Source organism: Melospiza melodia, chromosome 2 (assembly GCF_035770615.1).
Source record: "Melospiza melodia melodia isolate bMelMel2 chromosome 2, bMelMel2.pri, whole genome shotgun sequence".
Classification (NCBI taxonomy): domain Eukaryota; kingdom Metazoa; phylum Chordata; class Aves; order Passeriformes; family Passerellidae; genus Melospiza; species Melospiza melodia.
Genome location: NC_086195.1, coordinates 18,514,983 through 18,535,787, shown reverse-complemented (window position 1 = coordinate 18,535,787; position 20,805 = coordinate 18,514,983). Strand labels below are relative to the sequence as shown.

The following is a 20,805-nucleotide window of genomic DNA, read 5'->3' as shown; positions in this document are numbered from 1 at the left end:
CTGGACTTAAAAAATATAGATGAACCTAAAACTGAAGAAAGAACAATAGTTCCTTTTATTTGGGGAGTGCAGGATAGGTAAAAATCCCAACTTCTTAGGAGGAATTGATTTCCATACTGCTGAAAGTCAAGTTCGGCATGCTCAGGTGGAACTCGTGCATCAGCTTCTTCCTGGTGCCTCTCCTCCTAGCGGTTGGCACCACCGAGGAGAACCGGGGCCCTTCCTGTCGAGGCCCGCACTGTCGATATTCCCGCAGGGTGATGGGGCCCGGCCCAGCCCCTCTTTGCGGGGTGGGTGCCCGGGCAGGGCGGAGGGCAGGGCGGAGGGCAGGGCGGAGGGCAGGGCCGCACCTACGGCAGCTCCCCGGGCAGCGGGAGGCGGCGGGAGCGCCCTCAGGGCCTGCCCGCGCCGCGACAGCGCCTCCCCGCGGCGGGAGCGCGCATGGCGCCGCGCCGCTCCGCAGCCTCACGCGTGACAAACGCACCCCGCCGACACCCCACACACGACAGCCCCACGCGTGACGAACGCACCGCGCTGATACCCTCACCCCACACATCGCAGCGCCACGCGTGACAAACGCACCAGTCCGACACCCCCACCCCACACACCGCAGCGCCACGCGTGACAAACGCACTCCGCCGACACCTCTGCCCCATACACCCCACACCCCGCAGCCCCACGCGCGACCAACGCACCGCACTGACACCCCACACACACCGCACACACCGCAGCCCCACGCGCGACCAACGCACCGCACTGACACCCCACACACACCGCACACATCGCAGCCCCACGCGTGACAAACGCACCGCGCTGACACCCCCGCCCCACACACACCGCACACAGCGCACACAGCGCACACAGCGCAGCCCCGCTGCCACAGGAGCGCCCCACGCCGCTCTCAGCCCGACCCCCGGCCCGCGGGTCCCGCCCGCCCCCGCGGCAGCCCCGGCCCCGCGCCCCGCGCGCGCCCCGCGCACGCCCCGCGCTCCCCCCGCGGCCCCCGCATGCGCAGCGCGGGCGCGGAGCTGTCCGAGCGCTGAATCCGGCGCTGCCGCCCCATTCCAGCGCTGCCCGCGGCTCCCGCCCGCTCCGCCGTGCCCGCAGCCCCCTCCCGCACACCCCGCCGCCCTCCCCGGCAACGCCGACGCTTCCCTACCCAAAGACGGGAAAGCACAGCGACCCGGTAGCCCCACCACCGTTCATAAATACTAATTTTCAGCGAAAGGGGAATAAAACATATCGGCAACAGAACTGCTCTCAGCGCTGTTCCCTTTTGCCTGATGCTCCTCGCATAGTTGGGTTTTCTCCTCCTCTCTTTTCCTTCCCCCCCCCCCTTTCTTACTATTTCTTTTCTTCTTTTTTGCTTGGTTTTTTTTTTCCCCTCCATCACCAAAAGCAAGTCGGGGGAACGACTGTGTCTGATGCCTTATCTCTTTTGTGCTGACTGCTGGAGATGAGCCTAGGCTTGACCTGACCATGATTCCAAGGACTGGCACTTTTCTTTTACCCCCACTTTGTAGAGATCCAGACCTTCTCTTCCTGATTGTCAAGAAAATTAAATTTTTGCTGAATTTGGAAATCTAGGCAGCAGCAGCTTACTTTTTCCCTGCATCTCTCTGGAATCGTTTCTGGGATATTTCCAAATCATCACAGAAAGCAGGAGGAATGAACCGGCAGCTAGTGAAAATTTTGACAACCTTGTTTGCATTTTTCTTAGAGACAAACCACTTCAGGTAGGTGATACCACTCTGTAATAATATTTGTCAAAAGGTCGTGAGAATCATAACTATAAAGATACTACGTCACAATAACCTAGTTTGTTTGCTGTATTTGAGAGTGTTTTGTGTTCATTCTATATAGACTATCCCTTTTTACACTCAGAGACTCGTTGCTTGGTAACAAACACAAAAAATAATAATCTCAAGTTTGGGTGATCTATTTTCCATTTTCTGATGCAAAGATGTGGGGATTTTTTAACTGTGTATCAGTACAGCTAAGAACATTTTCTTTGGCTTTTCTTCCTAAATGCAAATCTCTGCTCCTGTCAAAGGTTGTTTAGGAAGTTGCTTTGGTTCCCTCCTCTTCAATTTTTGGAAATGATTGTACTGGTTTTGTCAGGGATGTAGTTATTCGAAATTAGAGAACCAGCCCTCTCTGATTTTGGGAAAACCCTAGATCAGACTAGTATTGTGTTCACTTAAAGTCCCAATGTTTCTGATTGTTTTTAACATTTCATGAGCCTTTTCTTCAGCTATTGACTTTTTTGGTGGTGCTAAGCAAACAGGTCAGTCTTATTAACCATAATTTTGGATGAGATTTATTATTGGACTGTATGCTGCTGTGCATCTGCACGTACAGATGAATCTACACGTAAAAGTGTTGTTCTAAGAGTAATGAGGGATACATATAGAGACAGAGTGAAACTGTTTATATTTGTGAGCCTGGCTTCACAACACGACTCATAACTAGTGGGCTCTGAATGAAAACAGAAGTAATTTGTAGACGAATAAGTGTATTGTCTTAATTTTCCAATTTTTATTTTCTTAACTGAATTATTTCATTATTTAAGTTGGATAAATAATCTTCTGTGTATTAAATATTAAAAAAATATTTGCAATGGTACCCTGTCATTGACAAAAGCAAAAGGAAGCAACCGCCTCCTATAAATGGAACATGAAAAAAATGTGTGGAATCACACCACGAGAATTTACTATTACCTCGCCTTTTAACAATTCAGGTGAATTGTTTCTCTTGTGTAGCAAGAGAGGATTTGATATTTTCTTCTCCTTTCAGATGACCAGATATGTATCTGATATTTTTATACTTGCATGTAGATGCATGAAAATACCCCATGAAACACTCCTGAAACTGAGAGGTTCCCTTTGGGCAAATATTTAAACAGAGAGTGTTTAAGAAGTCAGAGTCAGAATTGCTTTTAATTTAGCTCAAAGATAAAGTGGAAACAGACACAATGAAATTGGTTATTTAAGACTTAAGATGATGTTTTATTATTAAATCTGTGCCTCTACACACCAAATATGATCGTTTTCATTCTAGTTTCTTTTTCCCTGGGGAACAACCGTGGGGAACTCCCAAACTGTCTTTCTCTGCAATGTATGTTTGCAACATGCAATGTGCTGTGTACACAGCATTTCACACACATGATATCATACCAGAAGTTTTCCCTTAAATCCTTGAAACAGGTGTGTTCAATGAACTTGCGTGTGAATACCACCTGGTGATACTAAATTTTATTATTCTGTGCTCATGGAGTGGGGGTGAAACCCCCCTAAGATCAGTTGTGACTGACTCCAGAACCCTTCTTGCCATGCTGGGAAGGAATCTGGACACTCATTAGCATGATTTAAATACTTTTTGGGCATAATCTGTAAAAAAGAATTAATTTTTTTTTTCCCATCTGTATCTTTCCCAACATTAAGAAATCCAGTACTTTTCAGTGGTGCTGATTAAATGTTGTTGGCTCTTGTTTGGAAGTTTAAGACCACCTTAAACCAGTGTTAACATAACATTTTAACAGCATCCATGCAATTAAAACAATTATATAAAATAGGATATCAAAATTATTCTAAGATGTATCTACACATTAAGGTGAAGAGTAAATTGAATCTTCCTAAAGTCTTAATACTGTAATGAATTTTTTTTAAAGCTAAGGCTTTTTCTGAATGGAAAATTTTGTTCACGCATGATACCTGAAACTTCTCTTTATTTCTAGAATAAAGTTTTCAGATGAAAGGTAGAGTATGTTGCTCTGTAAAAACATTAATTTCTACCTTCACTGAGTTGAGACAAATTTATTTAGTTATGTAATTTCTCCATGACTTGAATACAATACAAGCTAAATATTAGCTAATGGTGGCTAATAATTTATTTAGGACGACTTTCTGTAAAGAACATGATTCAAGATCTGGAAAATCCCCCTCACAGACCCTGTCTCCTTCAGATTTTTTGGACAAATTGATGGGAAGGACATCGGGGTATGATGCTAGAATCAGACCAAATTTTAAAGGTAAGTTTTCTAAGACTTCTAATTAATTAATTGATAAAGTTTGGGATAAATTATAGGTTTTGAGGGGGTTTTAACCTCTGGGTTTAGAGTATGTTTTCAATAACTTCACTTTTCCAGTGTTATAGTGCCATGGAGAACAGCTGATCCATGGAGTGGATTAGGAGACAGAGCAGTGTAGGTAATAAGGGTCCAGAGCTTGAAAACCTCTTTTGATATGACAATAATGTTCAGCTGTCAGAAAATACTCCTGAAGACTTTACTAATTTAACATAGTGAATAGGATTATGGGCTTCAGACTAAAACCAAATGAGATGACTTGTTCCTGAAATTTTTAAGCCGCAAAGACAATATCATTAAAACTTTCATGCTGAGATATTGTCTTCCTTATAGCAGTGTCTGAAGAAAAAAAATCTGTTTTCTTTCAGCTTGAAGAAAGTAAAATCTTCTTCCCCAGGGTAGGGGGGACTCAAGGAATATACACAGAAGATTTTATCCTGCAAATGCTGAATGAATGATAAAAACCAATGGCTCAGGAGCCCTACAAAATATAGAAACTGTATTTTGTTTAGTACTTTTATAACAGTCCCCATTTCTTCCAAAATTTGGGCTGAATTGTGGAACATCGCCACCACCATCCCAGCACAAAGAAGGCTGTGTACTGGAAGCTTCTTTTGATAACATTATTACTCAAAGCAAGTTTTCCTTGCTGTAGTCCTGTAAATCCCTATAGAATAGAGCACAGAACATCTTGTGGCTTTCTATGAAAGGAGTTGGGAGAGAAGTTTTCATTGCCAATATTTAGCATTTTGGGAGAGTCCACCAAAATCATCTCCTCTAGGCCAATTTAAAGCTCTAAGTACGGTTTTACTTTGATAGAATGCTTTCTCCCTTTAACAAATCTCATGGCAATGTACATTTGCAACTCATATCTATTAGCTCTGGCCACTGAAATGCATTTTTTCCTGTATTAAGCCTTTTTAGCAGTACTGTGAAAGTTGATAATGACTGGAAAAAATAATCATTTCTTAGCCAGTGAATGAACTGTAAGGAGAGAAGAAGCTCACATGTCAATGAGAAAAGTGTTTAATTAAATTTAGATCAAAGATTGGTCTCTTCTTTCTGTTCCACATGTGCAAATTACAAGATTTAGAACAAAGTGCCTTTTTTTGACTGCTTCCTATGCCTGAGCAAGGAGCAAACCAGTATGGATTTCAGATCCAAAGGTTTGAAAGCTGACAAATTAAGAAAACCGAGTCAGTGAAGTCTAAAGTCTTAATTTCAGAGTATTTTTCAAAGCGTTTATTGAGTTCCTGAACTGGTGTCCACATCAGCTTATAGTAAGCAATATTGCATTAGTCTCTCACATTAATTTTGTGCGTTTGCATGAGTATCAGTGAAATTTTAGAGAACGTAAATGAAGGCAGAAGTTGCCTGCATTGAACGCAATAACAATCCTTAAGAACATTTTCCTGCTCTTTAAAGAGGAAAGAGCAGGGGAGCGGGGTGGGGTGTGCACTAAAATATCACCTCTTGCATCTCAGACAAAAACCAGTAACAGCAACAGCCCCATGTGCATACATGGCTTAGAGACAGCTCTCTTGCTCCCCAGCATGAGTCTACAACCATTTCAGGACAGCACAGGAGGCAGGCTCGTGGCTTTGCTCCCCTGACACTGAGGTGTGTGGGGCAGGTATTGTGTGGTGCACGCTGAGCTGTTTGACAGACGCTTCTCCCCTCTGAGTCCTTGTATTTTGTTTGCATTCCCAAAGTGAAGTTGCTGTCTGTTGACACATATGAGACCTTACTGGGAAAGCATCTGCCATATTTTGGTTTTTGATTTATTTATTAAGTCATGCTCCAGAGCAGGATGGTACGTTGTGGTAGTTTGAGCTGGTAAATAGATCTTCAATTCTTGCTCATAATTTTGTGTCTGGGAGCTCTCCCAGAGCTCTCAGTATTCCGGTGAGGGGCCTGAAAGTTCTCCTTGTTCTTTGCTATGTTCATTTGAATGGTATTTTGGACCTCAGAATTTATAACTAGGGGGTTAAGTCATGCAGTTTTGAACTTCATATCACCAGTCAAAACCTTGCCAGCTAATAACCCTGTTTATTAGTCAATATCCATGTTTTCATTGCCCAAGTCTCAGCAATGGTTCAAAGAAATGGAAAATACTAATTGTTCTATATTACATACTTCTTCCTTTTAAAGAATAAGAACAGCTGCAAAGGAATCAAAATAAATTTATTTTGCTTGAGTTAGTATAATAAAGATTATTTTTTTACTGAGTCTTTACTCTGTCCATAATAAATCGTTCTGGTTTTTAACATTTATATATATGTTTAAGATAATTTTGGGGTAAGGCCTATTGCACAATACTGATATTCTAAATCATATAAATGGAAGAATGTATGAAATGCTGAATAAGCACATGATTCATAACATTTTTCATATTTTAAGGAAAGAACTTTTTATCGTAAAAGAGGCTACTGGAGCAATGGTTTAAACTAAAGACCTTCTGTCTGGTTTTGATTTTAGTCTGAGGATAATATTTGTTTACTATGTTTCAGAAAAGACATTTTGAATCAAGATAGTGGTGCCATATTCAGCCTCTCCTCATAGGGTCTTGAGGGGCAGCTGTGTGAGGAGCGGCTGAGGGCACTCGGTCTGTTCAGCCTGCAGAGGAGGAGGCTGAGGGAAACCTCACTGTGGTGCTCGGCATCCTCACAGGGGAGGTGGAGGGGCAGGCACTGATCTGCTGTCCCTGGTGAGCAGTGACAGGACCAAGGGAATGGCCTGAAGCTGTGTCAGGGGAGGTTGAGTTTCAATATTAGAAAAAGATTTTTCATCCAAAGGGTGGCTGTGTGCTGAAACAGGCTTCCCTGAGAAGTGGTCACAGCATCAAGCCTGAGAGAGTTCAAGAAGCGTTGGACAATGTTCTCAAGCACATGGTGGGATTCCCTTGGCCCCTGTGCAGGGCCAGGAGTTGGGCTTGATGATCCTGATGATCCAACTCAGTTCAATCTGTGGTTCTGTGATTCTACTCATGCATTTGTCTAGCTTTTTCTGCTTTAGACCAGTTACACAGCTTTTTCTGAGTCCACTACAGGGATTTTAAAGCATCAGAAAACTCTGATTTCATGGAAATGCAACTGAGTAGAACACATTTATCTTATGCCACTGGTTATACAATAATTAAATATACTTTTATGACTAGTTTGAATTACTGGAAAACAGCAGCTATTAGATTAATTTTTGAAATAAAGGCTGTGCACTCTAAAGAGAGAGGAAAATGCTACTTACTGGAACAAGGTGTTTTATCCAGATAAAGGATTTCTTCATTAGTGACTACTTCTTCCTATCTTGTTCTTGCAAATTAAAAAATTCAGGAAGATAGTGGGAGAGCAACAGGTGAATATATAAACATTTAGACATCAACAACAGGGGTTCTTTGGTTGTGATTTTTTTGTGGCTGTTTTTTTTTTTTTTTGGTTTTGTGCTTGTTTTTTTCCCAGCAGTACTGTATACTTTCTCTTTTGTATTGTTCTGTCTTATATAATCATTCGAACGCAGAAAAACATGTTTCTTTTTTCTTTTTGATTTCAAGTGTTTGGATACAAAATGTCCAGACACTAAGAGGGGATATCTCCCTGATGAAAAGCCAGAAGGAAGTTGCAGAGTGACAGCTCTCAATACTGCCCTTCTTTAATCACTCTCTGTCAGATATTTAATGCACACTTTTTCATCTTCCACTTATCTTTCTTTGAATTGGAACAGGCTAATAATTTGTGTAAGGACACAGAGGGGAATACTTTTAAATGTAAATATGAAGACTGAAATCTAGTACTAACTGAAGTCCCTGAGAGTCTTTCTATTGACAGCAAATGTATGCTCATGGTCCTGTGAGTTGATTTGCAGTTTCTTCTTCAATTATAGCATCAATTGAGCATGGTTTCTGGAATACAATAAAAGGTGAGGCTTGGACAGTGCATTTTTACTTTATTAATATTAATTTTCTAATTTTTTATGGTAAAACAGAAGAGAAGGAATGTCTTTTACTTTCTCCAGTGCTCACTTTGCTTTCAAAGTTAAAAAAAGGCAGGAAATAGCAGTGTAGAGCACCTCTGTTATGAAACTAGCTAAGAATGTGCTTTCTCATTGCTAGAAACAAGGGATGGTGAAGTGGTATCTTATCTTAGTGTACGTTCAGCTCAGGCTCAAGAGCACTGCATGTAATGCCAGGATACAAGGGATCAATCTAAAACTGAATTACAACATGAAATGTGGGGCTAATGCAGAGCCAACTTGAATTTAACATTTCTGAGCTGGTGTTGATCTTCAAAGGTTACTAAATTATTTCAACTTTTTAACACTTTCATCATCTACCACCACTAAAAATCTAAATGCAATCTAGAAATTATCAGATAGAAAAAACTCCATTATCTATAGGCACTGCTATGTCTGTTATGCCAAATACTTTAAGTGACAGGCTGGCTGTCATGCCCTGGGTACAGGGCAGGGGAGTTGGTCACCAAGAACTGCAGAAGTGTGTTATCTTCAGGTATAGAAAACATTTATTTACAATGAAGATGATAGTGATTTTCTTTGCATTGAATTTCATTCCATGTTGTAAATTCAGTCTTTCTGATTGAATCGCTATTTACTAAAGATGATTCTGATTTTTATGGAATTACATGAAGGTGTGCACCAATAGTGCCTGTTAGTGTTACCCTCAAAATTGCATGGTGCAATACAGTGTGAATTAACTTGCTCAAAAGCTGCTGTTTTTTTAGTGATGCAGTTTGGGGGTGTAGGGCCATAGTTGTAAAAGATTAGTCTGTGATTACAGCAGTGTAATGCCATTTTCATGCTGAGTCTGTGGGTTTATATCTGAATAATAAACACATGGACTAAGTAATTTACTGACAATTAGCCTGACAACTGTTACAGGAAATGGCTTATGCACTTTAATACTTTAACTCCTTGGCAGCAAGGATCAGGTTTTCACATATGTTTAAACCCATTGCTTACTTATTTGGCCCCTGTATTGACCAGTAATGAAATGTTTAAAAAACATGAATGGAAAACATGGAATGACATTTAAGGGTGAAATTAGTGGCATCAAGCTTAATAAATAAAAGCAGTTTTCATGCCCATGATAAGAGGGTCTGTCTGCAAAAGTTCACCCTTATCTAGACATACAAAAGTTGAAAAACATACAAAAGTTAAGCTATGGGACTGTAGCAATTTGTTCTCCAGTGGTTAACAGCCTCCTCACTCCACTTCAGTTGGTGATAATTACTGGCCCTGAAGTCAGATGTGGTGAACATCCTGTACTGGGCTATTCTTCACAAAGGGCCAAGTTCAAAGGCTCAGAGGGCCAAGTCCAATGGAGACTCAAATCTTGTTCAGGCAGAGCAGTGTGCCATAAGAAAGGGCACTTTATTGGTGCATTCAAGTCTTAGGGCATGGGATGAGCATTCTCTATAGGAGCAGGGTGACTAACGGGGCACTTTTCAGGTCTGGCCAGACCATTGCACTCCCTAATACAGTTGCTTGAGATGTCCTAGGATATATTATTAGGGAGGAAAGCTTCTGTTTTATTTTCTGTCTTGAAACACATCTGAAACTTTGCAATGTTTTCAGATAAAGCCATGTACATACACCTCATTGCACAGCAAGATGCTGCACAAGGATACTTACCCACAGGACGTGGGGTTTATTTGATTTTGTTTTGTTTTTCTTCAACTGCAAAAATGAAGCTAAGGAAATGGTGCTCAGTCTCTGCCCTATGTATGCACATTTTCAGGGAGAAGGAGCATTTTAATTGTGTTTCTTTTAAAACGGCTAGGGAGAAGAAAAGGACTATGGACCTTGCACTTCTCTCTCTCTTAATTTCAGGTTTTTCCTCAGAACATGAATAGGCTGGATGAGTTGCATGGCTAGTTAGGTTATGTCTAGGCTACTAGACAAATGGGGCCAGACAGCAAGCTCAAGGCACCCTGATTAGCTGCACTGCTTGGCTTTCTGCTCATCCCCTGGATCTCTTTCTGAGCTACCCACAGCCAGCTGCTTCCAGGGCAAGCCAGAAAGGCTGTGAGCACGCAGCAGGGTAAAGCACAAGCGAACCAATGCTGCCTGGCGTCCAAGCTCAGGATCAGTCCAGATATTCTCTTATATATAAATGTTTGGCCATGGTCATCTGTATTGTATTGGTGTGTTGCCTTTATTCAGAACCAATTATTTAATTGAGAGATATCAATAGATTTGGCTCTTGCCTTGGAATATTATTCTGCTGCTGCATACACTGCAAAGGGGATTTCTGAAAAAGAAATGTCAAAGCAGAGCCAAAGACCTTTCATATCAAAGGAGTAGATGCTATTGTTTTGATCATATTCTAATATAAGTGTAATGTTTTTATCACATCCAGTGTCATGTTCACACTTAAATTTTTTATGCAGTTGAAGCCAAGGCCCTTGGGTCACTCATTAAGAATCTTTTTGTGTTCTGGCTGTTTTAGAAAGCATGCAGTTTATATTTAGAATGTGTACATTAAAATAACTTTAAGTATATTCATTTATAATCTACAAATCTATTTTTACACAGTTACTAGAAAAATGAATTCATAAACCAGAAGTATGCAGTGTTATTAGACAGATTCAATACTTTATTTTTTCCTCTGTGGATTTCCATAGAATCCTAGAATAGTTTGGGTTGGGAGGGACCTTAAAGATCATCTCATTCCAACCCCCCTGCCACAGGAAGGGACACCTTCCACTAGACGAGATTACTCAGATCTCAGGTCAACCTGGCCTTGAGAATAACCAGGCATGGATCTTCCTCAACTTCTCTGGGCAAGCTGTTCCAGTGTCTCACCACCCTCACAGAAAAGAATTTCTTTCTAATATCTGATCTAAACCTACTCTCTTTCAGTTTAAAGACATTATCTCTTGTCCTGTCACTACAGTCCTTGTAAAATGCCCCTCTCCATCTTTCTTGTAGGCTCACTTTAGGTAGGCTGGAAGGCTGCTGTAAGGTCTCCCCAGAGCCTTGTCTTCTCCAGGATGAACAAACCCAACTCTCTTAGTCTGTTCTCATAGAAGAGGTGTCCCAGCCCTCTGTTCATGTTTGTGGCCCTTCTTTGGACCTGTTCCAACTAATCCACATCTTTCCTGTGCTGAGGGTGCCAGAGCTGGATGCAGCATTTCAGGTGGGGTCTCATGAGAACAGAGCAAAGGACAGCCCTCTCCCTCTCCCTCTCCCTCTCCCTCTCCCTCTCCCTCTCCCTCTCCCTCTCCCTCTCCCTCTCCCTCTCCCTCTCCCTCTCCCTGCTGCCCACACTGCTTTTCATGCAGCCCAGGACATGGTTGGCTCTCTGGGCTGTGAGCACACATTGGTCATGTCCAACTCTTTCTCCTTTCTCCTTTCTCCTTTCTCCTCAGGGCTGTTTCCCATCCCTCTCTATCCAGCCTGTGCTGGTGTTTGGCATTGCCCCACGTACAGCACCTTGCACTAGGCCTGGTTAAACATCCTGAGGTTCACACAGGCCCACCTCTCAAGCCTCTCAAGGACCCTCAGGATGACATCCCTTCCCCCCAGCGTGCTCACCACACCACCCAGCTGGGTGTGTGTCCCACTGTCCATGTTGCTGACAAAGACATTAAGTGGCACCAGTCCCAGGACTGACGCGGGCTGTCGGACTTGGACATTGAGCTGTTGACTGCAGCCCTAGCAGGATTGATGAAAGAGGTTCCTGCTCCCCAGATGCCCTTATCACCATGCTTGGGGCTCTCCTGATCTTTCCTGGTGCTCCTCAGGCAGCTCCTGGCTGTGCCACTGGCGCCCAGATGAAGCAGCAGCAGTGGGTCACAGTGGGCTGTACGAGGGTGAGCAGCTCGCCTCTCTTGAGAGCACGTGGGTCCTCCCTCCACACCTCGTGGAAGAGTCACCCACTGTCCCCTTTCTCAGTGCACAGGATGCAGCACAGGGAGCAGATGGAGTTGCCTTGCTTGGTTCCAGTAGCAATCCTGATCTGACAAGTCTTTTCTCTTCACTCTCCAAAGCAGTGAAGTGGTTCTGTGATGGCACTTCAGCCTTCAGGTGAAGTCTCATCCTCCTGCAGGTCCTTGCCTGTCTAAACTTCTATTCTTCTTCATTACTGCCCCCCTCTCTGTGTGTATTGGTGGTGGTGGTGGGGGGGGTGTTCTTGACTATGGATATGTGTAAATCTCTGATTGAATCGTCCAAAAATGTATGTATGAAAATTCAGCTTCCAAATCAGCATTTCAGTCTTTCACAGAAATGTGTGATTTTAAGTCTGCAGAGAGGAGCCCCACAGATGATGCAGGTATGGAGCTACAGGGTCTGGCAGATCACTAAGATGAAGTGTGCACCATGTATGGCATAAATAGTGGCCTGTCAATGTCACAAACACCAAGTCCGTGGTTAAAATTCTAAATTTATAGATATATAAAGGCTCGATACTGGAAACTGTGCAAGATCTGAGCCATACATACATGAGAGAGAAGTATAATTCACCAAACATTCATTTACTTGTGAGGGTTAAATAAGAGCAGTCTAGTGGCTTATTTGAACTGTGCCAGCTACCAGCAATTCTCAAGTATTGCCAGGGAATGAAGATGTTATGATTACCCCTGATGCATGTTTTCATCTGGGGTATTCAGTATTTCATGAGTCAATAAAAGAAAAGAGCATTTTAAATAGTACTTAGGTGGAATATGAGCCCACAAACAAACCCCATGCCCCCTCTCCAGAAATCTCTGATCCACCTGCTTTGTAACTCTTGGCAGCGCATTACTGTTTTACTTCAAGTTTCTCAGATTGTCTCAGTTTTGCTCTCAAGTGTGCACAGAAGTGCCCCAGTCTGCTTCACAGAGCACTCACCTCTCTCCTAATCCAAATTTAGACTCTCTGACGAGGCACTGCTCCACCTCCATCTCCCTATGTGGACCAGACATCTCAGAGCCTGCCTTGTATTCCACAGGAAAAAGATCCCTCTCAGTGTGGATCTGTAATCACTTAACATGCCACGCTGCCACCCCCAAACAAATGGTGTCTTCTGGGTGGCCTGACATCCTCTACAATACAGAGAAGGCTTTGTGGCCCAGTTTTCCCTCACCTAAAGAGTTCTCCATCTGACCCAAAGGAGTATAAATGATTCTAAGAGGTCTATTTTGAAGCAAAGAATTCAAACTTGAGTAAGCTAGGAAAAAAATTGCAAGGGGAATGTGACTTTTCAGCCTTTCAATGTAGCTGCTTGTCTGAGAAAGGAGAGCCTTTGCTCTTGACCACTTTGATGGGATGCACAGAAGTGCCTTTTGTAGCCAGTACACTTTAGGGGCAACTGATGTGACTGTCACAGAAAATGTTGTAAGGACAGGGTTTGAGAAACAGCACTTCTCTCACATTTCCTGATGATTGCCCCTACCATTAAGATAGAAGAATTTTCAGCAGTAACCACAGATGCACTTTAGGATGAACCCCACCTCCTCTGAATAAAAAAGAGTGAGAGATGTCCCACCCCATTTTCCTAAAAATCCACAGCCTCATAATCTGAGATGCAAGTCAACATCCTTTCAATCTGAGACAGGCATAGAAGCTCTTAGAAGGGATCCTTTCTCCATGAAGTCTCTGAATGATTTGTTATTGGCCACAAAACTGATTGTATTTTAGGAGGAAAAACTGGAATTTTGGTCTGATTTTTCAGTGTAAGGTTGTATAGGCAGATCTGGTCCCGTGGTCAGAGCAGTGGATCCTGAAGGGAGGTACCTCAAGCCCCCTGAGAACCACAGTTTCAGGAGGGCACACAAGGAGCCCGTTGCAGATTTCTTGCTCTCTGCAAGTAGAACCCTGCTGTGCTGAAGCATCATGTTCTGCCCCATGGACCACATGGTTCCTCCTCAAGGGCCTGGGTGTTCTGCCCCAAAGCAGCAGCTACTGCAACTCCTTCTGAGATTTTTTGGCTGTTATAAACACTGGACTGTCCAGGGAAGCACAGTAGCAGAATGATGCTCTTCTCCCAAAGCTAATAACCTCTACCTGTGTATTTCTGTGTCTCTAAGGCCCAGGGCTGCAGAGAAGCCACTGGGCACAGATGTGACTGGCTGAATTGTGGGCACTCTCCATTAAGGAATGGTAACCAACACTTAATTGATTCATGCTGCATGAACAAACTCGTTGCTCCTCCACCCCAGGAACACAACAATGGGTTATCTCCCTTGCTTTTGTCCTTGGGGAAATATATCTGAGAAAAGGCTAAATGCTTTCCTTAAACTGACATAATTAGTCAGGGAAAACCTAGGATTAAAATTTACCAGATCAATACCCTTTGTGTCAGGCTGCCTCTAATGGCTACACTCCCAATGTGTGCTGGTTTATGTCTGTGTCTCAGGCTATGAAACCATGCTATCAGAATTGCTATTTCTTCTTGCACTGTTTACTATGATAAAGTATTAGTCCTAAGTAATAAATAAAACAACAGAACAGCTTGCTCGGAAGGCTGCTGTAAACTCTCACACTGCAATTTAAATCAGCTGTTGAAGAGATGCAAATTGCATGCATGGTGCCAAAGCAGGAGCATATGTAAAAATTCCTTTTTTCCAGTTGTGAATTTGCCTGTTGCCTGTGCATAAACACATGTGCACGTTCTTAATCACAGGCAACAGGCAAATTGCCCCTCATGTTAAACTAAAATGGAGGATGTATTTACTCCACATAGGTTTCAGACTGCAGCAATTTTCCTTTCCAGTGATATCCCATCAGCTGGAGCAGTCTGAGGTGTTAAAGCCTTTGGTCAGTCAGGTTATAGGAAACATCCAAAAATAAGCATTTGGGAGAATTTTTCAGGTCTTTGCAAATAATTTTCCACTCTTTGGCTTCATACCCCTGAGAGTTTTGGTTTTTGTCACACTTCAGAGGTGTGTTTTGTGTGAGGCAAAGCACACACACAATCTGTTAAAACCAGACCTTAACTCCTTTTTTTTTTTTAAATATAAAATAAAAATTTGACTTATCAAAGTTAAATATAATTAGGGATAGATTCAATTTAGATGAATAGGTTCCTCAGGGTGGACACATTCTCATTTGGATGACTTTGTAGAAGACCTCTGCTCAGCATGACTGTTGGTGGTAGAAGCCAGAAGGAGATCATATGCCCTGACCGTACAATGCGGTCTATGTCAGAAGAGCTCTGAGCCTATGTGAAAGCTGTGTGGTGCTCCTCACAGCAATGCAGTGAACATCCTGCATCAAAGAGCAGATTTGGTATTCATAAAAAAGTAAGGCAGTCAGTTTAGGAGATGCTTATTTTTTAGGCTGGCAAAGAGTTCTCATTCCCCTCCCATTCTTCCAGTCATTCTTGCAGTCATTTCATATATACAAAGAACAGATGATAGAAAAAAATGCTTGTGAGAGACACTCAAGAAGCACCTTAAGATGTTTTGCATTAAAAAAAACAAATTATTTTTTGTATTTAGGATGTGGGATTCAAGACAGGATATTCACCAAAGGAAAGGAGATGCGTGAAGGAGAGGGGTGGGAGGCTGAGTTAAACAAGCAACAGATCAGCTGATGGGAGCATTGAAGATGAGAGTCAGTATGAAAGAATTGATTTCAATATCTTTTGCACACATTGTGTGAAAATGAGTTGAATTGTAAGGAGGTAAAAATTATAAAATACTTAAAAATAAAAGGAAAATTTTATTTTTTTAGTTCAAGATCTGGTGGGTGTTTGCATCTGTGTCTCTGGTCTGTTGCTGATTGACATCTACAGCAGCTCCTGACCATTTCTGTTGTCATTTGTCCCCATCACTGAGCCATCCTATTTGTCTAAATCCCATTGTTCACCGTGTCCCATGTATAATTTGGTGTATAATTCCATATCAGCCCTAAATCAATGTCTGCTCTCTAATATTAGTCACCCAAACTGCTTTTATAATTCAAGTCCTGCATATGCCTTCAGACAGTAAAACAAGGAAGATTATGGAGAAAAGCTGATAGAATTGTTAAATAAAATGAATGTCTGAGGCTCAGAGAAACAAGAAAAGAGTTAAAATGGGTTCTGAGTCCTTTCTGTTGCCACAGGGATAGGAATTGTCTAAACCTCTGTTTGAGACTATAGCTGTTGACACATAGCTGAGCTTCCATTAATTTCTGCAACACAAGATCAGAATCACAGAGAAGGAACAAAGTAAGGATATTTATAGAGAAATGAACAAAGTAACATTTTTTAAAAAATAAATATTTTGAAATGTGGGCCAAGAAAGAGTAATCAGTTCATTCTGACTTAAAACAGAAACCTAGGTTAGCAGCAACATTTTAATATTATTATTAATACATTTCCTTTTTTCTTTCTTTCATTAAGTAGATCTTCCCTCCTACTTCTCTTTTCAGTGAACATATCTATATCTTGTGAACATATCTATCTCTATCTATCTATCTATCTATCTATCTATCTATCTATCTATCTATCTATCTATCTATCTATCTATCTATCTATCTATCTATCTATCTATCTGTCTATCTACCTACCTACCTACCTACCTACCTACCCACCTCTTTTCAGTGAACATATCTATCTCATGGTCTTGAGACCATGCAGTCTCAGATGAACTGGCTACCCTAGCTTCATAAAACATTATTAATAAGATTACCCAGAAGGAGTTTGTCTGACCCTATGCTGGAGTGCAGATTTCATGATTTCATGACTGTAGATATAATACCATCTTTTGTTTAACCCCATACAGGAGTGTCCCAGGCTTCTGCACACATTATGCAGTTCACGTGCCAATCAGCAGGGAAGAGCTCTGTTTTCATTAATGCAAAACAACTGAGCAGTTTCTCAGGATCAGGTGTGAGGAGCATCTCTGCTGAGAGCCACTTCAGTGAGCATTGTTTCATGACAGGAAGAGAAGTAGAGATCCAGATCTTTTCATGTCAGAAGAAAAGCAAACATTTCCTTTTGCCCAAATAGTGTCCATTGCTCTATTGCATTGGAAGAAGGAAAACTTTGGAAAGAGATGCCTTGCGAAGAGGTCCTTGTCATGACTTGGAAATTTGAAAGACTGATGAAAAGCTCAAAGAAAAATAATTTGATGGACTTATGAAAGATTAAAGGATGAATTTGAATATTCTCAATGTTGATGTAAATTCTAAATAACTTTTCACTCTAATCTTGTAGTTCCATTGGGAAGTTTCTAGATGTAAGATTTCTGATTCACTGTTTTTTAGACTTATTTCAACAGTTTCATTTGCACATGGAACATTTTAGCTCTGGGAATGGCTTCACCCAGTCACAAGTGTTGTTGAAGGTTGTGTAGAAATATCTGAGTGAGTTTTCAAGTGATTTGCTCAGAGATGTGCTGCACAACACTGGGGTGATACAGAGCTCAGCAGGAGCTATAAAGTCTGGGGTTAATGGCCTCCAGTGATTTCCAGCCTGCCATGACCACATTGGTGCCATCCCTCAAACTCCCTATGTGAAAGCCAGCTGCAGCACATTTATACAATCCATTGTGGCTGCTGGGGCTGTATATTCTCTGTAGACCAGCTCAGGTTAGCTGGAGTAAATCAGGAGCATGTCAACTGTTTAACAGGTTTTTCTTGTCTGAACTCCTGGTTTGTGAAGCGAAATGAAACAGCGCCCGAAAATTGTTCTTGTTCAGTGTCTATTAGATAACCCGTGTGGATATATCCCACTGTAACCCAGAGCTGACAGTAATGTATGTTTCTGTTATCAGCCTCAGCAGAAAGAGTCAGGGAAGAATGAACACATCATATGGACTATCCTGTAATGCCAAATGCAGAACTGAAGAGGCTTTGTAGAGTGAGACTTGCCTTCCTCTGCCAGAGCTGGGTCTGTGGACAAAAGCATTCCCTGAATGTGAAGCATGCCAATCCAACAATTTTCACAAGAGCTTTAAGGCACAAAAAAAGTGCATCTTAGCAGGGATTCTCCTTCCTTGAAATATTGATAGGATTTTACCAGCATGACTCCAGTTACATTCAGCAATAGTCCCACAGCTGAAAACTCACATACTACTTCAGGAATTGACTATTCACTGTTTGAGCTCAACCTGTGTCAATGTACATGTATATAGAGATGGCTTTAGCAGTACTTACTCCAGAAAATTTTCTTTCTGTGACCCTTCCTGTGATCACCTATACCTGACAATCACCGCAGTATTTGTCTTGGGAGGCCTCAGTGGTATTTTGCTGAAGAAGAGCTTTCAATTCTGCAGTATCACATGCCCTTTTTACATCCAGGTCATCTCATAGGGCCACATTGTTGCCAAGATGCTTTCTCAAGCAAGTGAAGGGAAGCAGCTAAAATCTCGATGTAAGAATAGAATTCTCTTTTTGTTTGTTTGTTCATATATATTTGCACATGCACGTCTGGAAACAAGCAGCTGGAACTAGGGAAAATTGTACTTTCTGCTGTCATGCTTTCCTGCTGATTCCATCCAGCATTGCCTCTATAGCTCACCTGCTATGGGTAGGGCATGTGGTGTCTCCCCCAGTCTGAAAGATACCATTTTTATAAATGGTATTGCTCACATGCATTTCTCAGACACTTGGTAATTCTTGAACTGAGTGATATCGATGGGAATGAGAGTCCTAAAAAGATTTTAGACACCTAAAGATCTCTCCAGGTTTTTCTCTGATTCTGTAAGTGCTTTTGTGACTCTTAGCCTCATTCTGTTGCTCATAAATATATATTGATTACACAAAATAGGATTCTGAGTCTTGAATGCAACAGTAAGCACCCAAAATCATTGCCATATTCCTACCAGGGCAAATGGCATTCTCAGCAAGCTAAGTTATTATATATGACAGATGAACTTTCAGAGGATGTTGGTTTTAGCTTGATGAAGCAGAACAATAATTTTGTCTTTATTTGAGTTTACCAGCAAATTGAATCAGTGCAAAATGGCATACAATTACTGCATTGTTTGAGACCTCTGGCCTTACGGATTTTTGTGTTTGGTTTGACTGGTTACTTTCTTTGTTTGTTGTTGCTGGTTTTGTTTGGGTTTATGTTTGCTTGTTTGTTTTTTCTTTGTTTGACTTTTGGTTTTTTGGTAGGTTTTTTTGTTGTTTTTCTGGGTTTTTATTTAATTTTGAGGGTTTTTTTGTTTGTTTATTTAGTAGGTATTATTATAATGAATTAATAATAAGTGATATAAATTTAATAATCCACATTGGATTGTGTTGAACACTTCTAAGGAAGAAGGAATTCTGTGTTTGCTGGGCATGATTATACTTAGGCAGTCAGGGTGATGAACTTGACAGAAAACCCATAGAAAGACAACCTCATAGAAGAAAGGCATCACTACCCAGCACAAAAATGTCACCTTGATTTGTCAGCCTTAGGGTAACTATGTTGTCCTGGTGCCGTTAATTTTGCCTCCTGTGACTGAGCTGTTAAGACTCTAATGAGAGGATGATGTTTAAATAGAGGAAAAGATTGGTTTTGCCCAAAGGCAAAATAATAGGGAAGGAGAAAATCTTACCTAAGTGCTTGCAAAAAAAGCTACCTGTGGTCTGCCTCCTGATTTCTTACCATAACCTTAAGCAAACTCATTAAATTGTGTGAATTTTCTCATCACTGTTTGGACTACACATTATTTGGCCTCTTGGAAACAAGTGTGCAGCTGCACTTCTCCTGGGGTAACTGCAAAGATCCCTGTGTCTCAGAGGAACTTTTTCAGTGCATCAAAGCCACATTTGTCCCCCTGCCCCAACCCATGGTCACTGGGCACAGGACTGGCTGAGCTGCCTTTGATAACTCTTCTCCAGGCGTTCTCCTGTGTGCTACACTCTGAGCAGGGAAGGAGCTAGGATGATAAACAGCTTGTCCCTGTCTGATGGCCATGGCCAGCTGAGGTGTCCCAGCAGCAGTTTATCCTTGTCTGATCTGCAGGGATGTGCCTGCAGGGCCATGGAGAGGCACCTTGGCAACTCCTGAAGTGGAAACTCAGGCACCTGTAGCACTGCAGCTGCAGAAGCAGAGGCTCCAGAGGAGTCACCTCAGTTTCAGGTCTCATGAGGACTCTGATGGATGTTGGAGGCTGTTCAGTTTGGTTGGGGATGAATGATTTCTAAAACCCCAGCTGTCTCCAGAACTCACATTTAAAAACTATCTCTAACAAGTTCCTCTATGCTGCCCTGCTGTCCCAGGATGTGTGTTACTGCTGCTCAGGTCAGCATGTGGGTCTGTCCTGCCACCACCCACCTTTTGATCACCTCCCTTGTTTGAGCTCTGACCTGAAATCCCTGAAATCCTACAGAAAATGGGATTCTCCATCCCTGGTGGGATCACTGCCTCCCCACTCAGTCCAGGTTCTGTTCCTGGATTCCTGCTCTACCTTCAAACTCAGGTGGGATTGATTTTAGTCTATTCAAATATTCTTGATTATCCTGCTCTCGGTGGTAAGGGGAGAAGGGAGATTTGGCTCAGCTTTCTCCTCTATATATACAAAATAAATAATTTGAGATAGTGAGAAAAAAACCTCTGCTTTGTCACAGAGTTGAATTGAGAGGGTAGACCAAAAAATATTACATATAGAAAAAGATACAAGATTTTTCACAGATCTGTAAATATCTTGCCAATATTTCCACTGTCATTCCATAAGGTGGTTCTGCCTCATTATCTTTTATTTTTGCTTCCACATGTCTCTGCTTTGCTCACAGTTCTCTCTGTGTACTGTATTTTAGTTTGCCTTACAAAATCCCTTAATAAATACACTTAACAAAGAAAA

The 20,805-nt window shown here is 41.9% G+C and overlaps 1 protein-coding gene across 7 annotated transcripts in view; it reads left to right on the top strand.

Annotated features, from left to right (window-relative positions):
- The first annotated feature begins 1,094 nt into the window (after positions 1-1,094).
- Positions 1,095-20,805, top strand: part of GLRA2 (glycine receptor alpha 2) — a 121,093-nt gene continuing 101,382 nt past the window's right edge. For 2 of the 7 annotated variants that reach the window (XM_063183169.1, XM_063183196.1), the window contains exons 1-2: positions 1,095-1,736; positions 3,897-4,030. In XM_063183169.1, the coding sequence (XP_063039239.1) occupies positions 1,669-1,736; positions 3,897-4,030 (202 nt within the window). In that variant the 5' untranslated portion in view covers positions 1,095-1,668. Of the gene's footprint in view, positions 1,737-3,896; positions 4,031-20,805 lie in introns of those variants that run through there. The other 5 variants (XM_063183204.1, XM_063183164.1, XM_063183187.1 and 2 more) reach the window with 5 other exon arrangements.